Source organism: Amphiprion ocellaris, chromosome 2, assembly GCF_022539595.1.
Source record: "Amphiprion ocellaris isolate individual 3 ecotype Okinawa chromosome 2, ASM2253959v1, whole genome shotgun sequence".
Taxonomy (NCBI): domain Eukaryota; kingdom Metazoa; phylum Chordata; class Actinopteri; family Pomacentridae; genus Amphiprion; species Amphiprion ocellaris.
This window is the reverse complement of record NC_072767.1, coordinates 1,894,717-1,910,108: the sequence shown is the minus strand read 5'-3', so window position 1 is coordinate 1,910,108 and position 15,392 is coordinate 1,894,717. Positions and strand designations below refer to the sequence as shown.

General features: G+C 37.9%; 1 protein-coding gene across 1 annotated transcript in view; it reads right to left on the bottom strand.

Annotated features, from left to right (window-relative positions):
• tle2b (TLE family member 2, transcriptional corepressor b) overlaps positions 1–2,076 on the bottom strand; it is a 105,526-nt gene extending 103,450 nt beyond the window's left edge. Inside the window, exon 1 of the mRNA XM_055019225.1 lies at positions 1,263–2,076. Coding sequence (XP_054875200.1) covers positions 1,263–1,286 — 24 coding nt within the window. The 5' untranslated portion in view covers positions 1,287–2,076. The remainder of the gene's footprint in view (positions 1–1,262) is intronic.
• Between the last annotated feature and the right edge of the window lie 13,316 nt (positions 2,077–15,392).

Below are 15,392 nucleotides of genomic sequence, written 5' to 3'. Positions count from 1 at the left end.
GTAATGGAAATGAATTAAGTAGAATTTAACTATCAATTAAACGCTCCGTGTGTGTGTGTGTGTGCGTGTGTGTGTGTGTGTGTGTGTGTGTGTGTGTGTGTGTGTGTGTGTGTGTGTGTGTGTGTGTGTGTGTGCGTGCGTGCGTGCGTGCGTGCGTGTGTGTGCGTGTTTGCTAAGAGACAGAAATGAGCAAATGGACATCTGACGGCTGGAACGAGTCTTTCACACACACATTAACCTTCGTGTCATCCTGCGGGTCAAATTAGCCCGTTTTAAAGTTTGAAAATGTGGGAAAAAACACATATATTTTCACAGTGAAAATTTCCACATTTTCAACATTTTTTGGGAAACTTTTGAAAATTTTTTGGTGGAAAAAAGAAATGTTAAAAAAATGTTTCTTAAAGAACAACATTAACATTACAACCAAAATCCAGTGAAATTCGCTGGATTTCGGTTGATTTGTTTCCGAATGTTCTTAAAGAAAATATTAGATTTTTTACTGATATATATGGAATCACTTTAGATATTTTAGGATTTTTTTGGAAGTTTTATTCCTTTTTTAGAAAAGATTTTGAATTTTTTTTTCTTTCCAAATTTGGGGATTTTTTAAAAATAAAACTTTTAAGGGAAACTTTTAAGGAATTTTTGGAATTTTCTTCCTGAAGATTTTGCAAATTTTGTAGAAATTTGGGGAATTTTGTTTGCTGAATTTTTGGATTTTTTTCAGACAAGGGGAACAATATTTTTTAGTGCCTGTAAATGAGGACAACAGGACGGTTTAAGCAGCCAGATCTGTTCTCACACAGATATTGCCGTGCACATACACATGAATAAACAATGATGCGCGCGCGCGCACACACACACACACACACACACACACACACACACACACACACACACACACACACACACACACACACACACACACACACACGAGCTGGGAAGTGCAGATGCCACCTACACAGCCAAACCATCAACAAGATCTCAAAGGCACCTGGTTGCAGCTGACAGGGAGGGAAGCTGGTGTGTACACAACAAGGAATCTCTCAACTCCAACCCTCCCATCAGTCCTCAAAGCAAAAAGACAGACGGACGGACTAGAAGGACGCCAATACAAAGATACAAAGACAAGGTGAAGCCAAGAAGGGGAGAGCAAGCTGCGGGACGGAGTTGGACACTTCGACAAGAGATGGAGGGAAGAGTGAGACAGACAGGGAGGAAGAAAAAGAAAAGAAAAAGAGGAGACATAAGGAGGTACTTACCGGATGCCTGCCCTGAGGGTACATGATCCCAGGAGAGGAGAGGCTGCCAGTCCGTTTGATGGCCAGGTTAGTCCCCTGGCCCTCCACTCCTCTGCCCTCCACCGGTTACACAGCAACACACTCTCACACAAAACACTCTCACACACTCTGCAAGTCCTTCACACAGCAGTCTTTACTCTTCTTCAGTGCAAATTCCTGTTGACACACAAGTGAAGACCACTCCGTCTGTCGATCCGTTTATCCAACAATGTCATGACAGAGCGCTGACTTCACCTCCTTCTTCTTCTGCTGCTTCTTCTCCTCCTTGTTTCCCCGGTGAAGTCTCAGATTCTCCTCTTCCTCTCCTCCTCCTCCTCACAGTGTCTCCCTTTTCCTCACCCTGTGATCAGTCAAGGTCCACCCGTAGTGACATGACACAGAGGATTTCATCCAGCCAGCCTCCTCCTCCTCTCTTCCACTTCTTCTTGTCCTCCTCCTCCTCCTCCTCCTCCTCTTCCTCGTGCCCCCTTCACCCAGCAGTCTAATGGCGAAACATACAAACATAAACACACACTCGGGCTCGAACCAAACAGTCTCCTTCGCTGCCTTTTCCCTCCTCTTCACCCTCTCTCTGACACACTCTGCCTTGACTGCCGCAGAAAAAGAAGAAGGATAAGAAGGAGAAGAAGAAGAAGAAGAAGGAGGAGGAGGAGGGAGGGGAGAGAGAGACAGAGAGAGAGAGCTTTGTTTTTAATCTAAATGTGGAAAAAAAACGCAAGAGGAAAGCAGGAAAGAACAGCAGGTCAGTGGAGGATCCAGCGGGCTTTTCAGCAGCAAGCCCTAGACTGTAATATATTGTGCCTGTTGGCTTCAACACAAACACGACAGGCTGCTAAAGCTCCTCTTAAGGTGGAACCGAGCAGATAGAGACTCAGACGGGGAGAGAGAGGCTGAGAGATGGATCCCTTTTCAATTGTGGTCAGACAGACAAAGCAATCAGTCGTGCACAAAGACTCAAACTGATATGAATCGCGATTCAAGCGCACAAACGCTCTCATACACAAAATCATGACAGCTACGTGGCAGCACGAGGCACACACACACACACACATATACAGCTGCACACACACACACACACACACACACACACATAATAGTCAGAGTGATAAGTTTATTATCCAGTTTACACCTTGCATTAAAATCTGTCTTAGATGACTAGATAGCAATTCCATCGCACACAAATCAGGGCATAAACACACTCAGGTTGCACTGAAGAAAGCCACTGATACGAGTCCTCAAACCTGCTCACACTGTAGAGAGTCAGATTAACTCATATTCTCTTGTATAATGAAAGCAAATATATGAGTTCCGCTAATTTCTAGTTCATTGAACTTAAAATGTTTAATTTCTACTTTCAAACTCAAGGTCACATTGAAGAACACAACCAATTTTATTTCCACAAATCTGCTCACACCCTTAGTAAGACGAGTTAACTTAGATTTTCTTGTATAATGAATGTAAATATATGGGTTCTACTATTTTCTAGTTAATTGAACTTGAAATGTTCAGTTTTTAACTTTCAAACTCAATGTTGTACCGTTGAAAGCAACTGAAATAAGCTTTCAAACCTGCTCTCACTGTAAAAGACAATAAAGGAATTCTGTCTTATTCACTTAACTTTTCTAGTTTACTGAATGTAAATATATGAGTTTTGCTCATTTATAGATAACTGAACTTAAAATGACTAATTTTTACTTTCAAACTCAGGGTTGCACTGAAGAACACAATTGAAACAAGCTCTCAAACCTGCTTACACTGCAAAACACCATAAAGGAATTCAGTCAAATTAACTTTTCTAGTTTACTGAATGTAAATACAGGAGTTTTGCTCATTTCTTATTAAGTTAACTTAAGATATGGTTAACCTTTTACTTTTAGACCAATTTAGAATTCAAAACATGAATTATTATAGTTTAACATTAAAAAACAGCATAAACTTCACTCAACTCAATAAATGAAGTTTATAAGAAACAAACTAGAATGTAAGGAAACCTCCCAGGATGCTTTAATAGAGTTAAAACTCCTCGGAGATTCTTGTTTTTTTTGTCATTTTAGAAAACAAACATAGTTGTTATATTAGACAAATAAAACACAGAACCTCACCATAAAGGAATTTAGTCATATTAACTTATCTTTTCTTACCTATTTAATGTAAATATGAGTTTTGCTCATTTCTACATAACTTCAAGTGTTAATTTTTTACTTTTAGATCACTTTAGAACTTAAAAACATGAATTCTTATAGTCCAACATTCTGACTGAAACTGATGAGTTAAATGAATGAACAGCTGAAAGTTAAACTCAATAAATTAAGTTTATAAGAAGCCAAACTAGCAAAAAATTATTAGAGCTAAAACTCCTCAGAGACTCTTGCTTTTTGTGGTTTGACACATGATGGAAACTTGTGCATCTCTAACACGTGTTCAATAATGGTTGCTTCTTTTCAAAATAATCAAAATAATTCTACCTACGACAAAGATTAGTATCGAATTAAGTCCTTCTACCTGTCGACAATCTTTATATTATTTCTTACAGTTCATTTATTTTGTGTTTTATTGATTTTAAATTCTAATATTGTCATTTAAAGCTAATCTTCTTTAACCCTCGTGTCGTCCTGCGGGTCAGAATTGACCCAGTTCAAAGTTTGAAAAGGTGGAAAAAAATATTTTCACTGTGAAACTTCTGATGTCCACATTTTCAACATTTTTGGGAAATCTTTGAACATTTTTGGTGTGGAAAGAAAAGAAATGTTAAAAATGTTTCTTAAGAAAATTCACAAAAAAAAATCTTTACTGATATATATGGAATCACTTTAGATATTTCTAGGATTTTTTGGGAAGATTTTTACTCATTTTTTGAAAATATTTACAATAATTTTCTTGCCAAATTTGGGGGATTTTTTTAAAATAAAACTTTGAAGGGAAACTTCCTGAAGGTTTTGCAAATTTTCTGAAATTTGGGGAATTTTTTTTGTTGAATTTTTGGAATTTTTTTTCAGACAAGGAAACAATATTTTTTGGTGCCTGTAAATGAAGACAGCAGGAGGGTTAATGTAATGTATTACTATGGGTCCTTTTTCTAAACAAAACAGTGAATTCACTCTCTTAAAAAGGAAAAGAATTATTAGAAGCAGTCTCACAGATTGTCAAAAATGAACTCAACAGCTGAGGTTTTAAGTTCTCAAAGTTAAATTAAGAAGAAACTCTTTACATTTAGAAAATGTAAAGGCAAAGTAAGTCATTATGGTCAGTTGATTCAAATCAGTACTGCAAGTTTATTGAAAAATATTTTCTCAAGTTGGGTTAATTTGAGCTTGCACAACCAGTAAGGTGATTTTTAACTAATTAATCAACTGACGTCCATCTAACTAACATTTTTAAGGCCGGAGAACCTAAATTTCGAAGCTGAATTGAATTAAAATGATGTACAGTGCAGGAAATGGTCTGAGAAGCAGCAAATGCTTCACTTCAAACTCTTCTCAAGCACAGAAGTACTCCCTAGAACTACAAGTTAATCCTGTTTATATCCATAGACTAAAAACTGTAGCACTTAATATGTGTGTTTTTGCATTAATGGTTGAATTTTAAATACCACCGAGCTGTTTGTCTGGTTCACCGACACAAACTAGACCCACGTTGCGCCATCATTAAAAAGATTAGCAAGTTCTCAGAGCTTCTCATCAGATAATGCTCACAGAGATTTTGACCTAATTTCAACTTAAATAAACCAATAACGGCAATAATCAGACTACTGCCTTAATCTTTTTATTGTCGGGTGCTTAGCATGCGTGCTGCTTGATTTTCCATCCATCGCTAAAGAGGCTGTGATAAGACACATCCGCGGTTGTACAAGTATGTGGTTACTCTGGATACAAACAAACCAGGAAAACAAACGCACAAGTATTTATCTGCAGCACCACAATGACAAAGCACAGTCCAACACACACACATTTCAAACATATTAGACGTTTCCTGGTGGAACTGTAGCTAAATTAAATCATAAATAATTTTTGTATTGCGGAACCAGTTAATACAAGCCTTTACATTCCAGGCAAACCTCCACTTTCGGTGTTTCTGAATTTTTCTCTTGAGCTCAAGGATAAAGTGTTTCTTTACTGGTTAAGAAAATTCTCCTTTCCCTTCAGGTAAATAAACCCTGTAAAGCCCATGGGATTATTTGAAAAATGTCTGTCATAGAGCTTCAAAAAAAAAAAAACAAGAGAGAGAGAGAGAAAGAAAGAGGTCTGTTTTTCCTACTTCCGAAAACTTGACATTTTGGAAATACACAGGAAACTATGTGCTGTTGGGTGGTCTGTTGTGGGGAAAACACATGGAAGTGGTTCGCTTTTAGTCTTCCTTTAAACGCTGGCTTGTTTGTAAAAAACAGAACAACTGATCAGTTACCAAAACTAAGTGTGCAACCTACAGAAACTCTTATCTGGCTCGGGAATCACGACATAAAAGTGTGATGCGAGGGGATATTCGTGCGGAAACACCACAGCGACGTCCACTTACCGCCAAAAGATGTCATCGAAATCAACAAGTCAAGTATCTGGAGGATTACCGCTGTAACATCCCAGAAATATCCCCGCTGCAGCCAGATAAAACCCGTCTACTTTGGACTGCTGGCTCCAGTGCACATGTTATTTACAGGAGAGCCCAGAATGGACCTGGACCCACTAAGACCCGGTACTTAAAGCCTTTCCATGTACAGTACAGCAGTCCGGCCTGGCCGTCTTTTGGCGCTGTTTATAATGAGTTTATCCAGGGCAGCTCTGCCTTTGAACTTGATCAAACGGCCATTAATCCAATGCTGTACAATCAGACACAGTCGGTCTTGGCATCCATGGAGGGTTTCCAGCAAGACAGAAACTGCATTTGATAACTAGCGGGTTAGCCAGAGGGCAGCTCCAAAGCCTCAATTAAGGTCACATACAGACCTCCTATTATCCAATGCAGTCTATTAGAGAACACTATTGATCCTGTCGGGGAATCCTAAAGTTGTTGTATGTTTAAACTCATCCAAAGTGCCATTTTGAGTGAGAAACTATGTCTGTAAAAACATCTAGATACAAAAAGTTTATTTCAGCAAAAAAATAAAGTCTGGACTGAATGATGAGAGGCTGGAGCTTCCAACTGTGCATAATAATCTGTTTATTAATACATCTGAAATCCCTAATTGATAAAAAGCTAAAGAGGTAATAGAATCATGTGTATAATATTTCCTCTTACAGTAAATTTTTTGTGTGTTTTGGTGATTTTAGACGCCAATACTGTCATTTAAATCGAACCCTCTTTAATTTAAAGCAAGACTATGTATATTTCTAAAACAAAACAGCGCATTTACTCGGTTCAAAAAGAGAAAATGAGTTTAAACGCCCTAAAACATGCTCTGAAATGCACTTCAGCCCTACTTGGTCTGGTTTGACCTGTAGCTTACGATGAAAGATGTGTTCTAATGTTAGCTCTTCCATACTTGTGTGACATTTTAAGATGTCACACATTAACACTTCAGTGGTTTTATTCCCAACACTAAAACAAGAAGCAAACACGATGCGCCTCCCCAGGACAAAGGTTTGCCCTTTGCGAACTTATTCCACTTATTATGCTGTTGTGTGACTTGGCAGAATGTTAGGACATAATAGGAAATTCAGTGTATCATTAGGATTTATGGTCTCAGTGGGTGATGTTAAGAAAAAGTTGCATACATTGTCAAAAAAAATCTGTAAAAACTGTACAGTAGCGTCCAAAAACTGTTCAAAATGGTGAAAATGAAGTTAAATATCTGCAAAATAGTTGTATTTTTCAGATGATTTAAATACAGCAAAACAGATTAAATTCACAGTTACATGTTGTACAAGATACAGATTTTTGATGTGGACATTACAATTTTGGCCTGTTCTTTAATGTTCAACGTGTAAATTATTACTGTTTTTCTGTGATTTTATTGGATACTATGTTTTAAAAAAATATATATGGAAATAGCTGTTTTTAAACCCTAATACATATAATTTTCCTTTCAAAATTTTCATAACTTTTAGCCGATTTAATTGCTGTAAAAAAAAAAAAAGTGTATTTTTACAGTCAAATGTTGTAAAGGAACAATTTGTAAATTATACAATTTGAAAAAATACAGATTTCTGATATGGATATTACAGTTTAAGTCCTGTTTTTTAAGGGTTAATATGTAAAAAAAAAAAAAAAAAAGATTCTGAGATTTTATTAATTATTATCTGTAATTTACCAAAACAGGCGGAATCTGTAAAATAGCAGTTTAACAATTTGCTTACCATTTTTCAATCCTTAATAGGCATGATTTTTTCTTCAAATAACAGCAAAAAGCCTTTAAAATATTGCTATTTTTGCTGATTTAATTTCTTTAAAAGAACAAACTACCTTTTGTAAAATTACAGATTTTTACATAGTTGTTTTTTTGGGATAACATTGTAAAACAAAAATAAATATCATTTGTTTTTAATTTAGTACATGGAAACTAAATGTAAATAGTTTTTAAAAAAAAGAGGTAGGTAAGACACATTTTTTAAAAAAGACAGATTTTTCATATTTTAGCATCACCATGAAGACCTTTTTCAGAGAGATGCCACGGGGCAGTAAACGAGCTCTCATTGGCCAACAATGTTTTCAGTGTTTTAAGTGTCGTCTCTCTCTCAGTAAATTCTTCAAAACTTCATCCTTTAGGCATCAAACTGAGTTTGAGACATAATAGAACTCATGTGTGGAATCAGGAGGCAACAGCAGCCCAACGATTACGCAAAAACAGCACCACCCTCTCGATAAAAATTCCACTTCCAAACATCCATCCATCCAAGTTATTCACATCCTTTTCAGAACGTTCGACCCTGAACGAGGTCAGCTCAAGGAAAGGAAACGAGCTGACCAAGATTCAAACCTTTCGTGCTGTGAAGCTACAGTCCACTTGGTAGTTTGCCACAAAATTCAGTGAGGAAATTTCTGCTTCCTACAGGATGCATGCTTTCTATTTCTGACACTGCATAACTTTCCTCTTTGTCCCTCATCTTTCAAACACTTCCTCCCTTCTGCCTTCGCTCTACATCTCACTTTCAGCTTTCACACAAACACACACTTTTGCTCAGCGATGCCTCAACAACAACAACACCAGCATTCCCCATGTAGCCCATTGCACTAATCAGCATTATCTAATTGTCTAGAATGGATTATGCTGGTAATTATTCCCTCGACTCTTCACACTGGGTTTCATGGAGACAGATGGGTGAGTAGGAAAAGCACACAGACGAGGCAGACAGATCAACACAATTCAGAAGTGACACAGGTTCAAGAACTGCACTTATATTCACCACAAGCAATTAGAATACGGATCTCTGGCATGTTTCTGCAGGAATACAACATGTGATGAGCATGTTTGTTGTGAACTTCGCATCACATTACCTGATCCATCAGTTATGTTTTTATCTTTACATTTCATTTTCATACCAACAGCAACCAGATGACAAAACAACCTCAGCTGTAAAGTTTGAGGCTGTTCAGGCGACATCTCAATTTCAGGTTGGATTCAATGAGTGGAAATATTTGGAAAACATAAAACAGTGAGTGTAACTTCGCCTTCAGCCACTAACTTTTATCAAGAAGGAAAACTGGTGAAAAACAACTGGAAAACGTGTATTTGCCAATTTCGACTTGTGTGGTGGCGGAAAACTAGGAAAGCAGCCGAAAAGCAGCAAATAAACTGCAATTTCTTGAGATGTTGAAGGCATGGAAAGAAGAGTTTTAACTGACCTCGGAGGAGAACTAAAGATGCAGAGTTGGAGGATCCACACAGCAGAGACGTCACCTTCACAATGACAGTCAAACATCTAAAAAACAGAGGAGCAGAATCAGCTATGAGAAGCAATAAAATACTACAGCTGTCATCAAATAATGGAGACATAACAGCTAAAAACACCAATAAACCACAGACTGTATACATAAAATAGACATTTACCCGCATTCTGTCTAACAGCCAGCAGGGGGCGACGCCTCTGGTTGCCAAAAGAAGCTTGACTGTAAAGACGTGTAGGAGAAAATGAGTCTTCTTCTTACTTGATTTGTTATCTCAGTAAACCTTTTTCTAACGAGTCTGTGGTCCCAGTTCCAAGTTTTACATCTCCCTCAATGCAGCGTGATGTTCATTTAGTAAATTATGGTTCCATTTAGAGTGAAATAGTCGATAAAGCAGGGTATGCTTTAGGGCAGGGCTATCGTATCGCTGTGCATAGTTTCCTTGATCTTTCAGTCATGATCTTTTGTGGTCATAATAAGATTATTTTCCTGGGTGCAGTTATTATTCTCTGTGGCTTTCAGCAAGAGCAACCAGCCCAGTTTTGTATGATTTTGTAATTTGTCCTTAGAGATCTTGATCATAATTAGATTTCTAGAACAAAAAAAAGCAGAGAGATATACTGTGAAGTGAGATGAATGGGTTAGTGATGTACGCTGAGTTTAAAACTAAAGTTCTTTAATGTCACGGAGGTGGTGCTCATCTAACCTGCTAGATCACCATGGCAACTGATGCTGCACAGCTAACACGCTCCAGAGGAGGCTCTAAATTTGGGATTTAAATCGACTGTAAGAAATGCCACCCTGTCACTAGTTATTGTCCTCAAATTCTCTCTGAGCGATACAGATTCTCAGCTGAGGGTAAATCTGCAAACCTGTTGAGCTGTACGACAGTAATCCCTCTACACAAAGTTGTGCAGTTAAAGCAGTGGTTCTCAGATTTTTTCTGTCAGACCCCCCTTCGGAGGACAAAAAACTTTCGTGCCCCCCCCAATAACTTTGTGCATATATATGTGTGTATATATATATATATATATATATATATATATATATATATATATATATATATATATATAAACTGTGAAAACATGAATATGCAGGGCTGTGTTATTTTATCTGATTCCATTTTGTTGTTTTTCACAGTAAAGATCAGGGGTGTCAAACTCATTTTAGTCCAGGGACCACATAAACCCCAATCTGATCTCCAGTGGGCCCCACCAGTAAAATCACAGCATAATAACCTATAACCACAACTCCAACTTTGTTTTAGTTCAAAAAAAAGTACATTCTGAAAATGTTCACATTTAATGAAGTATCTTTTTACAAAATATTATGAACCTGAAATTTTTTAAGGAAAACAAGTTCAGTTTCAACAGTAGCCTATTATGCCTCAGTTCATCATTTACACATGCATTGTAGCTGCCAGATAACAGTTTATCTACAAAAACACAAAACATTCAATCACAGGTATCTGGAACTGAACAATCTAGTATTTTACTTTATGATCAGAACAGCTTGTCAAGTTCTAGAAATTATTTTAAATTTACAGCTTTACAAATTTACAGTTAATGTTGTTGTAATTTTTATCATTTGTAAAGTTGTCCCACGGGCCGAAATGGACCGTCTGGTGGGCCGGTTTTGGCCCACAGGCCGTATGTTTGACATTGCTGGTAAAAATAATCGGAGGAGATGAGCCGAGTACGTGACGTGATCGAGTACGCTGGTGTTCCAACTGCACATTAACGATGCGTTCTCCTGTTCTCAGGAGTCTGTACTTCGGAGTCTCAACGGCCAGTGCATGTACCATAGATATATACAGAAGATCATTATTATTATTTATATCTATGGCATATACAGTGTAGCGGCTTCCCCTTACCAAACCTTGTAGCTGCTGAGAGTGTGAGGTCGGGTCCTGGGTTCGTACATTGGAGCAAGGAGTTTTATAGGTACAAATACGCTCAGATCCGAAGATACATTTTGGTGCATTTATTGCAGGACAAAACGACAGGGCTATCAGAGCGCAGCAGTATGAGCAACATGACAAGAAAAAACCATATAATTGAACTGTAAAAATGGAATATGGAAGAATGAAATGCGGTCAACAAAAAATACGGCTATGCCCGACCCTGACTCTCCATCTGTGCCACAGGTGAGCGCGCGCCTTTACGCACAGCCTTTCTCACGTGTACACGCCCACTCCAGGTGAAACACCGCCTCTGCAACACACACACACTTAGACAGTGCACCTATACCTCAATCTGTCTCCTACATACAGTCTATGGGGCCAGCACAATTTCAGTATTGTTGTACGCCGCGAAAAACAGGCCGACGTTAAAACAATAGTTCAGCTAATTAGTTCCGTGTTGAAGGACCTTTTCCTCCCAGTCGCCCGCGCCCCCCCTGACATGCCTCTGTGCCCCCCCAGGGGGGCGCGCCCCACTACTTGAGAAACACTGAGTTAAAGTAATGCATCATGGGAACCTACATGCATTCAGTTGCTGATGGATGCAGAGAATGCATAAACATGTCTTTATACTTGGCCCTGATTTGCTACCAAGATGTTTTTTACACTGCTGTCACTGGCTGTACTGGCAGAAACTGAGATATAAAGTAAATATATTAACTAACACAAGTTAGCCTGCATTATTTGTAGTAAAAATGGCTTTTACTATGATACATTATTACATTCATTTTGGTTCATTTTGTGCAAAAGAAGAGTGAAACGATGAGTCCAACGCCCATTTTTGTGGAGCTTGTACAGAGTCTGATGAAGAAAATCTGGTTAACAAAGAATGCTGATAGCCAACATTGTGATACTGATCATCTCTGATTCAGGTTTTAGGCTTAGCTAAGCCAAAGAAAGCCTGACTATGTTCAACCTGCTGCATAAAACAACTCTCCGATCACGTTCAGACTAAATAACCTGATTGTTCCTCTATAGCTTGCCTGTAAATAACAAGATCCAGCATTACATTAGAGCACCGAATGTTTTTTTTTCTTTTTAAACATTGTAATACTCTATGTAAATCTGTTTCTGTGGCTTTTGTGAATAAAATCAGCAATAAAAATAAACTTGCTTTACCTAAAGCAGCTGAAATCAAAAACTGAGAATGAGACTGAATGTGAGATTACTGAATTGATCCTCAGCATCACCATGAAAATAATTCATGAATTTTAAATATTTGATTATTTATTCTTTGAATAATTAGTGTTGTTGTGAGTAGTATAAAGGGATCACATCTGTAATGTCATTATTATACAATCCTGTGAAGCATGATGATAATTAAAAGGAATCTTGAACAAGAAACCAACTTACACACAACTGTGCAGTTATATTGATTAGTGTATTATTTATAAATTCACACAGTCAGCTTTTAGCCTGTATCATGTTAAAACTCCTCATATGTCGGTTTAGGATGTTCTTGTCAGAAATATGCAGCTCTAGACCTGTTTGCGATGGTTCAGATGTTGTAAATCTCCTCATAGCTTTATTCAGGAATTTAGGTTGACTTGCCGATTAGCTCATACTGTTAGGATTAGTCAAGCCAGATAACAGAAAGAAAGCCTGGCTATGTTAAACTAGCCTCATAAAACAACCTTAAGACCACGTACAGGTTAAATAACCATAACTTTTCCTCTATAGATTGTCTACAAATACCAAGAATGATCAGTATATTTTAGAAATGAATGTCTTTATGTTTTTTTTCTTTGAAAACAATTTTGTGCACTATGTAAAGTTCTTTGGTTTCCTTTGTGTAGACATGTGTTCTGCAATCACAGTCTGAAGTACTTTCCAGTTTTTAGCCTCTGTTATATTTTAAAACTCCTTATCCTGGTTCAGGGTTGTAGTTTGCGTTGCAAACACCACACCTTTCATGTGAACACATTCATAGCTAGATTCAGAAATCTAGATTCATTTACTGAGTTGATAACTAGTTTTACATGTCTTCTTAGTCTGACTGTTAGGATTAGTTACAACAGATAACACAGAGAAAGGCTGGCTATGTTAAACCTGCTTCATAGTTCACCTCTAAGGACATTTACAGACTAAATAACACCAACTAGTCTTCTTTAGGTTGTCTATAAATGACAGGAACCATCATTACATTAAAAAAAATGATGTTTTTATGTTGTTTTTGCTTTTTAATGCACCATATAAAGCCATTTGAATTACTTTTCAGTATAACGTATCATGCATTCACATAGTCTGCAGTTGGTTTTTTTTTAGCTTTAAGCCTCCTCCATATTGGTTTAGAGTTATAGTTTGTTCTTCGCAGTTGTTCAAACACCACATCTATCATGTAAATAAGCTCATAACTTCATTCAGAAATCCAGGTTGACTGATTGATGACCACTTTTGTGCAATTTGGTCAGTCTTACTGTTAGGATTAGTTAAGCCTGACTATGTTAAACTTGATCTGTAATACCACTCTCAAGCTAAATAACCCCAACTGTTCCTCTTTAGGTTGTCTATAAATGCATATTTAAGTATTTTTGTGCTGTTTTTCTTTCATTATAAACATTTAAATGCATTTTGAAGTGCTTTAGTGCAGGAAATGTGCTACCCGAATACATTTACCTTGAATCACATATTCTAGTGCAGTGGTTCCCAAATAGAAGATGAAGGGTTCAGGAGATCCACACAATGAAACTAATATCATCTGACATGAGGAAAAGCATTAAAATGGATTATTCTAAATGCTTTCAATTCATCTGCTGTTGAGTTGTACCAGTGGGCACAACAACAAACCAGCTCTCAATCAGTCTCATGATGTTAGAGGCTCCTGCAGTGAAAAAAGCTGGACACCCACTGCTTTGCATCACAATTGTTTTGTCAATTTTAGTCGTCAACTGATACTAAACTCCAACAGCATCACGTTATTGTGTGGTCAGCTTCCTTAACTTGACAATGAAGTTGTTAATGGAGGAGATTGAGGCAACCAACCTATTTTTTACACGAACCTCAGCAGAAGAAATGAGCAGTTGGAGACGTGGCGACTTACATTCACTCCTAACCAGGTCACCTGTCAGTCAGCGTCGACAATGAGGACTACAGGTGAGAAGAAATGCAACTTTCACGCTCACACGTCTCAATTTAGGCGCTACGGAAGCTGAGCGGCAACTCTGCGGTTCCACCTTAAAAGCTCCTGCCAGGCTGTGGGTTCTCTCCGCGCTCCAATTGGTCGGCCGGCCTCCTCCTTCCAGCCAATCGCCTGCGGAGAAGCCCACGTTGGGTCCCTATGTCACGGCCGGAGCGGGCCAATCGGAGGGCGGGCCGGCGGGCTGAATGGGTGTGGGCGGGGTGCGGGGAGAGCTGAGGAGTCTGTGGGGGATTGTGGGCATTGAAGTTCCAATTATTCTGCGCGCGCACACGCACGCGCGGCGGCTGTCAGTCACGCTACATAAATGCTCGGTAAATTCAGCCGTTAATTTCAATCCCGCTATTTCTGCTGCACGCACACACACACACACACACACACACACGCACACACGCGCACACACACACACACACACACACACACACACACACACACACACTGGATACTGTACACAAACAGCTGAGAGTAAACAGCTCTTCTGAGTTAAGTCCAGTATGAAATTAAAGATTTATTTATTTTCCTTTATTCCGCTTTCAAACAATCAAACTAAGTTAAACGTGTGGCTGAAATTAAAAGAACAACATAAATCAGCACCTGCAGGGATGTGAGAAGTCAGCTGTGACACAACCTGCAGCAAAAAGTCATTCAGGAGACCCACAACTCCATTAAAAGCACGCAAGACACACACAAAAAAGTAAAATGTATTGATTTAGATAGACATTCTAAATTGTAGGCATTGATAATTACACCAACCCAATATTGTGTGTAATTTCTGCTTAATTTTTTTGCAGTAGTTGATTTAAAACAAAATTCGACTTGTGGTAACTTAATTAAATTGCCTTAATAACTCATTTATTTCCATTTTTTTCATGATGTCAAGTCCTGAAACATTTTAATAATGCGGCTGATTTTAATTTTGTTAATCAGTTTGTCAGTTGAACATAATTCCCTAGAAGTTGTCTCAACTCAAAAACACTGATTCAAATTGTTATTTATTTATTCATATTTTTATTTATTTATCTATTTTGGGTTGAGCCTAAACATGTTAGATTGTGGGTTTATGCTTTGAAAAACACTCTAAATATTTTTATTTATTTAGAAAATTAGGCAACACTTCATATTAATCTATAATAACAATAATCAAATTAATAACTATTTATATAGCACCCTTAAGAACAGC